The sequence below is a fragment of the Oratosquilla oratoria genome, chromosome 7 (assembly GCF_046742065.1).
Source record: "Oratosquilla oratoria isolate Oo_2021 chromosome 7, ASM4674206v1, whole genome shotgun sequence".
In the NCBI taxonomy this organism is placed as follows: Eukaryota; Metazoa; Arthropoda; class Malacostraca; order Stomatopoda; family Squillidae; genus Oratosquilla; species Oratosquilla oratoria.
In genome coordinates, this window is record NC_134783.1 from 61,434,947 (window position 1) to 61,444,946 (window position 10,000).

General features: G+C 48.4%; 1 protein-coding gene across 1 annotated transcript in view; it reads left to right on the forward strand.

The window, feature by feature from the left end:
• LOC143026815 (uncharacterized) overlaps positions 1–285 on the forward strand; it is a 2,571-nt gene extending 2,286 nt beyond the window's left edge. The window contains exon 3 of the mRNA XM_076187592.1: positions 1–285. This exon is cut by the window's left edge and continues 110 nt beyond it. Within this exon, the coding sequence (XP_076043707.1) occupies positions 1–285 (285 nt within the window).
• Positions 286–10,000: the final 9,715 nt, after the last annotated feature.

The window sequence follows — 10,000 nt, forward strand, 5'->3', positions numbered from 1 at the left end:
TCTCGCCGCCCCTGCCCGCCAGCCCCGGATCCCAGCCTGCTCGTCCAGCCCGACCCCGCCCGCCCGGCCTGCCCAGCCCTACCACCCCGGCCTGCCGTCCAGCCCGGCCCCGCCGACCCGGTCAGCCCCGGCCTGCACGCCGCACCAGCGTGCCCAGCCCCACCCCGCCATCCCGGTTTGGCTGCCCAGCCTAGCCCCACCACTCCGGCCAGCCCACCGCACCAGCGTGCCCAGTCCCGCCCCGGCGAGCCCAGCCCCGCCGTCCCGGGTTGCCCAGCCCGTTGAATCAGTCTGCCCAGCCCCGCCAACCCGGATTGCTCTGGCCAACCCAGCTGCCCACGAACATCGTTGCATACTAATCACGCAAGCATGACGGACGATCAACAACAGGAAGTAAGTGCATTCCGCGCACCCCCTTTTTCCAACCGCGACCCAACAATATGGTTCACAATCCTCGAGTGTAACTTTAAGGCAAACCGCATTACCACCAGCCTAACGAAGTTTTCACATGCTTGTGGCCTCTTGCCATCTGACGTACTCCTCCAAGTTTCAGACACCATCTCCAAGGCACCTACATCCGGTACCCCATATGAGGATCTGAAGCAAGCCGTTCTGGACCGCCTTGAGTCTTCCGAATCTACACGCATGTAGGAGCTCCTCTCGAAAGAAGAAATTTGAAATGAGAAACCGTCCGACTTGCTGCGACGCATGAAGCGATTGCTCGGAGACAAATACGCAACATTCGATAATTCCATCTTGCTCCACCTATTCTACCAGCGCCTGCCACCAACCATCCAAGGCAACCTCTTCAGCGCCAAGAACAAGCTCTCGCTCGACGAGCTAGCCACGCTCGCTGATGACTTCATGGCTTCGGTACCAGTTGCGCGCCCTACCATCGCTAACCTCGCCGACCAGTCCGCAACTCAGGCGTTAACCGAGCTAGTCTCCAAACTCACCCTCCAGGTTAGCGCCCTCCAAGAGCAGGTTGCCAATCTTCAACAACGACCCCCGTCACCAAGATACTACCGCAACCGCTCCAGGTCTACATCCAGAGGGAGACCCAAGCAAACATCAGGCGTCTGCTTCTACCATCATCGCTTTGGACAAGATGCGAGGAAATGTGCACAGCCGTGCACCTTCTCACCGGCACCGTTAAACAAGATGGGCGAACGCTAACGGCGCACAGCGTTCGCCAACATACATCGAAACTTTTCTTCGTTTTTGATCCACTCTCAAACACCACATACCTCATAGATACCGGAGCTGAAGTCAGTGTCCTGCCTGCCACAGCAACCCAGCACTCACTGCCGCCGATGTCTTACCTCTACGCAGCCAACGGCACCAAGATACCCGTTTTCAAGAGGAAGACACTTCAGCTAGAACTCAACCTCCGCCGATCCTTTGAGTGGACCTTCTACGTTGCAGCAGTTTCCCAACTAATCCTTGGCGCCGATTTTTTGACCCACTTCGATCTCCTGATTGATATTAAAAATCGCAAGCTCCATGATCCCCTTACATCGATGTCATCCAACGCCAGGCCAACAACCGGAGTAAGAAACCAGCTTTCAACCATCAGTGCCGATAACAAGTTTGCTTCTCTCCTCAGGAACTTTCCTGCCTTGACACAACCTTACTCCACGACTGTGAAACACCACGTAGTGCACCACATAGAGACTACGGGACCTCCAGTCTACGCCAAAGCCCGTCGTTTGGCTCCGGAACGCCTCAAACTAGCCAAGGCAGAGCTGGAAGCCCTCATGCGTCAAGGTATCATTCGTCCAAGCTCAAGCAACTGGACGTCAGCTCTCCACATCGTCCCCAAAAGAAACGGCGACATCAGGCCATGCGGTGACTACCGCGCCCACAACTCGCGAACTGTGATGGATAGGTACCCAGTTCCCAACATACAGGAGTTTTCCTCAAACCTTGCAGGAACTCGCGTATACTTCCGGATCGACCTTGTCAAACCCTTCCATCATATTCCAGTCAACCCGCCGGACATCCCCAAAACAGCTGTCACCACACTTTTTGGCTTGTTCGAATACGTTCGAATACCCTTCGGCCTCAAGAACTCTGCTCAAACTTTCCAGAGATTTATGGAGAAAGTCTTATGTAGCATGCCCTTTTGCTTCACCTACATCGACAACGTGTTCATCGCCAGCCCTGACGGAGCCACGCATCAAGATCATCTCAAACACGTCTCTACTCGACTACAAGACTCGGTATCCCCATTAATGTCGACTAGTTAGAATTTGGTGTCACATCCATCGACTTCCTAGGACACACCGTCACACCTTCAGGCGTCACCCCTGTCTCATCCCGCTGCGACGCCATCCAGAGTTTCCCGAAACCTACAACACAGCGCCAACTCAAGCAATTCCTTGGTATGTTAAACTTCTATAATCGTTTCATTCCAGGCTGCGCTCAACTGCTCCAACCGCTCTACTCCATGATCAAGCCATGCAAGAGGGGACGTTCCATCGTACTCAACTGGGACGCCGAAACTGATGCAGCTTTCATGGCAGCTAAAGAAGCACTCGGGAATGCTGCCGCCCTTAGTTTCCCTATCCCTGATGCCATCACTTCCATCTCGACAGATGCTTCAGACACAGGTGTCGGCGCAGTTCTGCAACAATACATCAACGACGCCTGGAAACCCATCGCCTTCTTCTCAAAGAAGCTCAACAATGCCGAGAAGAAATACAGCGCCTTCGACAAGGAACTCCTAGCCATCTACAAGGCTGTCAACAGGTTCAGGTATTTCATCGAAGGGCGACAATTCCACATATACACCGACCACAAACCAATCACAACAACATTCATCCATAACAAAACAACATACTCCCCTAGACAACTACGACACATAGATTTCATCTCCCAATTCACCACAGATATTCGTTATGTTCGAGGTGAAGATAACTGCCCTGCCGACGCACTCTCGCGCAACATATCTGCAGTCTCTACCTCTCTCATCGACTACGCCGCCATCGCCGCAGACCAAGCTGGTGATACCGAGCTGCAGCGATTGATGGAAAACCCCGCGTTGCAGATGAAGAAGGTACAGCTCCCTGGAACCAACACTCAGCTCTACGCCGATGTATCCACGGATACCATCCGTCCCTACTTGCCCGAGAACCACAGGTATCCCTTGTTCCGCCATTTACATGACCTCTCCCACCCAGGTATTCGAGCTTCGCAGCACATGATGTCATCACGCTTCATCTGGAGTGGAATCGCCAAAGACGTTCGACGCTGGACCCGCACCTGCGTCAAATGCCAAGCTTCCAAGGTCACACGCCACACCATCTCCCCTCCAGGTACCTTCCGCCCAGTCTCTACTAGACTCGAGCACGTCCACGTCGACATCGTCGGACCGCTTCCCTTCTCTGACAGCTTCAGGTATATTCTTACTTGTGTAGACCGTTTTACACGCTGGCCCGAAGCAATCCCGCTTACTGACATAAGCACAGACACAGTAGCCAAAGCTTTTATAACCACCTGGATTTCAAGATTCGGTACACCACTCAGCCTCACATCCGACCGTGGTAGCCAATTTGAATCCAATCTATGGAACAAGATTATGTCTTTGCTAGGTATCCGGCGTTTCAGAACAGCAAGCTACCATCCTCAATCCAACGGACTTGTTGAACGCTTCCACCGACAACTCAAGGCTTCACTTGCAGCAACAGCACGCGACCGCACCGATTGGTCTATGGTGCTTTCAATGGTCCTCCTCGGAATACGCACGTCCCTCAAGGAAGACCTTGGCCACTCCTCTGCAGAACTTCTTTATGGCACTCCACTCCGCCTGCCAGGTGAGTTTCTTGCATCTGCCCCTATAACGCAGCCCTGCAGCGTTCAAGATTATGCCACTAATCTTACAGATACAATGCAGAAACTCCAGCCAGTGCCACCGCGTACCTCACCCACAAGAACGTTTGTGAGCCAGGACCTCGAAGACTGCTCACATGTTTTCGTTCGCGTGGAGGGAGTAAAGAAGCCTCTTCAACAACCATACGATGGACCGTACAGAGTCGTCAAGAGGACAAGGAAGAACTTGACCATCGATCGCCGTGGAACCACTGACGTCATCTCCATAGACCGCGCCAAGCCTGCATACCTCCTCTCGGACAACGAACAAGATCCCGTTGGTCTTCCGACACCTCCGGACACACGGGCTACAAACCAGAAGCACACTACAAAGAAAAAACAGATATCGTTCCTCCTACCTCGTCACTAGGGGGAGAGTTCTGTAGTGTTCTGTAGCCAACACATGTAGTTACCCCTTTAGGACTCGTGACCGCCAAGCACAGGATAAACTATGGTCACCCCTTAAAACATGCGTTCGACTAATTTTAATTAATATAAATAACAATGTTCATTATGGCAACTTCATTTATTTTGTAAATAAAATAAAACATATCCCTCTGCATCCTGTAAAGAGGATATTTATGTATTGTAAAAAGATTTTGAATGATTGCATACGTAACACAAAGAATCCAGAATTTCGTCATCATTTTGGAAATAGTATCATCGTCATTTTCAATAAACAGAACAAACAGCAACAAGACAATCGCACTAGCCAGGGCTACTCTCTGGAGTTCAATTGTTCTTATAGTCCAACGTAACGTTGGATGAAATTCCTTTAGGTAGTATAACTCTGCTACCCAATTCTGGGCGTTTCCCAGCTCTTTCTCTTCTACATCTTTCCGTCTCTTCGTAGCTCTCCGGGATCCGCACGAGTCCTTGCTGCTCGTGAGACTCCTTCGTCGTCCGGCCCGGCGAAACTTAGTATTAACCTGTCGTAGAATAGAGTAGTATAGACCCCGTCCCCACTGGGCACACAGCGTGTCTTTCCTCGCGGCTGTCACCAGTCGCCAAGGTACTGTGTGGCCCTTGTAGTATTGTCCCTTTGAGTCTACTGTGCACACTTCTTGTGTTGCAGGGGGCTTGTCCCCCACCCCGACGTGCAGAATGGAGTCTTCAACTCCACCTCTGCAAACACAAAACACTTCCCCTGACGACCCTCATATCGACCCGGATAAGGCTAGGCATGTTTTTCTCCATTCGGACCAAACCCGATTAGCTGATCTCAATCCCTTTATTCTGAAGAAATGTTTGTGCTTTCATACTCATGATATCAACCAGGTTAGGAAACTTAGAAGCGGAGATCTCCAAGTTACCACCAACTCTGGGAAAGCCACACGCGACTTGCTTAAGGCCAAGAAGTTTCATACCTTCGATGTTGTTGCCTCCCTCCCTAAGTCACTCAACTCCTGCAGAGGAGTAATCCACTGCAGAGATTTGATGACCATGGACGAGTCTGACATCATCGAAGAAATGAAAGACGAAGGGATTCTAGATGTCAAATTCATAACGCGAATGGACCGGGAAAAGAACATGCGAGTCAACACGCCCCTTATTATCCTCACTTTCAACTCCACAACCCTCCCTGACCAAGTCAAAGTTGGATACATCAATGTTTCAGTACGACCATATGTCCCCAACCCTCTGCGTTGTAATAAGTGCTTTAAATATGGTCACCTTGCTAAGTTTTGTCGTAGCCAAACGATCGTGTGCGGTAAATGTGCAGAACACCCTACAGATGCCTGTTCTTCAAATGTATTTCAATGTGTCAACTGCCCCTCTAACAACAGTCATCCATCCACCTCCCGAGATTGTCCCACCTTCAAAATAGAAAAAGAAATCTGTACCGAGAAAGCAACTTCTGGCATCTCCCTCTACGAAGCACGGAAGCGTGTGATGGAAAGACAAGTTACCCTAACTAGTCCCTCCGGAGCAACTTCCTATGCTTCCGCAGTTAAGAAAACATACAGAACCGTTGAAACACAAACTGAGAGCAAGCACTCTGATAAGGACAAATATCTCTGTCCACCTACCAAACAAACCAAACAAACCAAACAAACCACACACTCGCACCTTCCTTCCCCGACTCTCCCAGAGCTTCCACTACGTGTGCCTACACATGTGGAAGAGGATGTCCCCATGGAGATCGCCGGCTCCTGCAAACGACTATTAAGTCCAATATCCAGCCCAGACCGAGCATCGGGGGCAAAACACACCTCTCCCACTAAGGCCAAGAAAGGAAGAAAAAAAAAAAAATGAAAATCATCCAGTGGAATTGCCGAGGTATTAGAAATAAAGTAAATGACCTATCTATTTTCAATTCTATAAACAACCCCTCAGTTATATGTCTACAGGAAACATTCTTAAATCCCAGTGTTCAATTACACCTGAAAGACTTTACCATCTATAGGAAGGACAGGTTCGCGCCTGGAAGGGGGGTCGCAGTTGCTGTCAGCGACTGCCTTCCCCAAGCGGAGCTGCCATTATCCACAACTTTGGAGGCAGTTGCCGTAAAAACGAAAGTACAGAACAAACTTGCGTCCATCTGCTCCATGTATTTACCTCCAGACCAACCATTTCCGCTACAGGAGGTAAATAACCTTATAAGACAGCTGCCCCACCATAAACTTATAGTCGGAGACTTTATCTCCCACCATCACATGTGGGGGAGTGATAGAACATGTGCTCGAGGGGAGCAGAGGGAGGCAGTTCTAAATATCAACAACCTGGTCCTCCTAAACACTGGCGACCCCACTCGTGTAGACAATGCTAGGGGGACCTTTTCATGCATCGATTTATCCATATCGTCTCCTGCGCTGTCTGACGACATACAATGGACTACGTGTAAGAGGCCGGTAGTTGTACGAATGGAAATGAGCCTGCCTGCTCGCCTGTTGTTTTGAAAACATGAGGTGACGCTATGTCTATGTAAACACACCGACGGTGGTGACTGTTTTATAATCGATGATGTAATCAAACTCTGTAAGCGCAGGTTAGCTTCGTTTGACTAATGCTGAGGTAAACAATTTTGCTAGTAGCATTGGAATGGCTTTCCGGATTGGTGCAAGGTGGAGAAGGAGGAAAAAACTATTGGTGCATGAATTCAAAGTCACGCCCATAAGGAGTGACATTTATTTGAGAAGTCACCGGAGATTGGTTTAGAAAAATTAGTGACGTCAGACGAAGGTAGCTTAGCGTAGGATACGGGATCTCGTCAGAGGGTGTGGAGAGAGGATCGAGAGAGGATCAGGAGACGATGTATAGACGAGAGAAAGAGATCCCGAGTGTAAGCAGAAGGTGAAATTACAGTGAAAGAAGAAAGCAAATTCACCACCCTTTGGACGAGAGAACTAGGCACGGGGCCTAGAAAATAGTGAGACTACAGGAAAAAGAAGGCAAGGGGCCTTGAGACGAGTGATATTACAAGTCAAATTTAAGTGACAGTGGTGACAAGGGGTGGTGAAATTACGCATGACGACACCATGCTCAACTATCATTTCCCAGTCATCCTAAAAATAGGGAGTGACCACGTTACGGCTGCTCCAGCCTATGGAGACAACCCACCCCCTCCCTGTCCCAAATTCATCATGAGGAAAGCCAACTGGGAAATGTATCGACGTACTACCAACGTCAACACCACAGGGGACAATATGGATGAAAAAGTAGTCGATTAACCTTATCCATTTTGAATTCAGCGCATATGCACATACCAAAGACCTCGGCATTTCACAAGCATAGAGTTCCTTGGTGGGCATCAGACTGCAGAAAAGCACTTTGCAAGCGGAATAGGGCTTACCGAACTTTTAAAAAGAACCCAATTTTACCCAACTTGATTACTTTTAAAAAGGCACAAGCAGAGGCCCGTAAAACAATTAAACACTCCAAGCGAAAGTCTTGGCGTGATTTTATTTCGACAATAAACATACACACCCCTCTAACGCAGATTTGGTCAGCCGTCCGAAGAATTGACGGCAAACATGCACCTACCATAAAGACTTTGACGATAGGAACCACATTTGTAGATACCCCCACCGACATCACAAACATAATAGCAGATACATTTACACAAACAAGCAATACAGATAACTATTCGCCAACATTCCTACAGCATAAACAAAGACTGGAAGCAGAGCCACTGGTCTTCCATACACATACACACCACGAATACAATACTCCCTTCCAACTACACGAGCTTAAACAGGCTTTAAGCTCGTGTAGAGGGACCTCTGCTGGCCCGGATGAGATTAGGTATGAGATGCTGCAACATCTAAATTCAATCTCACTCAACAAATTACTGGAACTATACAACGAAATTTGGATTAATCATGACTTCCCAGAAACATGGAGACATGCCCACGTCATACCTATTCTCAAAAAGGGGAAGGACCCAAAGAGTCCTTCCTCTTATCGCCCTATAGCGCTTACCAACTGCTTATGCAAAGTATTAGAACGTATGGTCAATAACAGATTAAAATTCATTCTCGAATCTCAAGATTTAATAGTTCCTGCCCAATGTGGTTTCAGGAAAAATCGAAGTAGTCTCGACCATTTGGTCAACTTAGAACATGATATCCTTTCAAGTTTCGAGAGGAAAAATTTCCTTGTAGCTTGCTTCTTAGATTTAGAAAGAGCCTACGACATGGCATGGCGACGTGGTATCCTCGAAAAACTCTATGCACTTGGCCTTAGAGGGAATCTCCCTATTTTTATTCAAAATTTTCTACTAGAACGAACATTCTCTGTCAAAATTCAAGGTTGCTTTTCATCAGTACGCATACAAGAAAATGGCGTACCACAGGGAAGTGTGTTGAGCCCCACATTATTTATGTTACTTATCAACGATATTCTACCTGCTCCACCTCGGAACTTTAAATACTCATTATACACTGACGACGTTGGAATCTGGCATTCCTCATCGAACGCTAGTCTTTCCGGCTCTCGCTTACAACTTACCCTGGACTCGCTGCAGGAATGGTCCGACGGATGGGGATTTAAGTTCTCGTAAGTAAAGTCAACAATGGTTGTATTTTCACGCAGAGTACAGACAGAAATCGATCTGCAATTACTTGGAAATCACATCCCAGTACAAAATTCAACCTTTTTTCCTTGGCCTGAAACTGGACTCTAGGCTAAACTGGAAGGCCCATATAAAGTATCTAGTTGATGCGTGCAACAAGAGACTTAATTTGCTACGGAAACTAACGGGCACAAATTGGGGAGCAGATAGGAAATCTTTGCTAATGATTTATGAATCCCTAATTAAATCTAAATTAGACTATGGGTGTCAGATTTATGGTTCGGCAACAACAACCACGTTACAACACCTGAACATCATCCAAAATAAAGGACTACGACTTGCACTTGGAGCATTACGCTGCACAAGGATCGAGAGGCTGGAAGTTGAAACCAATGTTCCCCCCCTCCACTACAGGCGCCAAAGTGCTTCGTATCCCACGATATCCCTGCAAGCGGGCGGCGTCCCAATACGGGCACTTTACCAACTCCAGCCTTAATCCCTTTTCCGTCAGGATCCGATCCTTGTGCGAGCAGTTTTCAGTGCCACTGTGGTCTATTGAAAAATTGAAGACGCTCCACATACCACCGTGGGAAAAGATCACCCTGAACGTCAACATCAATGAAGACCTCCAGAAGAAATCGTGCTCGTTAGAAGAACTCCGACAGAAGACCCTACAAGTCATCAACGGGTACACTGACCACAGGGCACTGTATACGGATGGTTCCAAGTGTGGCCGTAAGACAGGGACAGGGTTATATAGCTCCACAACCCGGATGATGTTCAGATTGCCGGACCATACGAGCATTTATATTGCCGAACTCTTCGGAATATCCAAAGCGATAGAAAATGCTCAATCTGACACACATAGTAACTGTTATTTTCTCAGATTCTTTGAGTGCATTACAGTCAATTAAATCAGGTAACCAAATGAGGAATTCTCTCCTGGGCAAAATCATTAGCGCACTCTCGACGACCAACAAGTCCATTACTCTCTCTTGGGTTCCCAGCCACATTGGGATCTCCGGGAACGAGAAAGCGGACACGCTGGCCAAATCTGCGTTAGAAAAGGACTGTATCACAGATATACCCATAGACATAGGCACTTTCAATTCTATC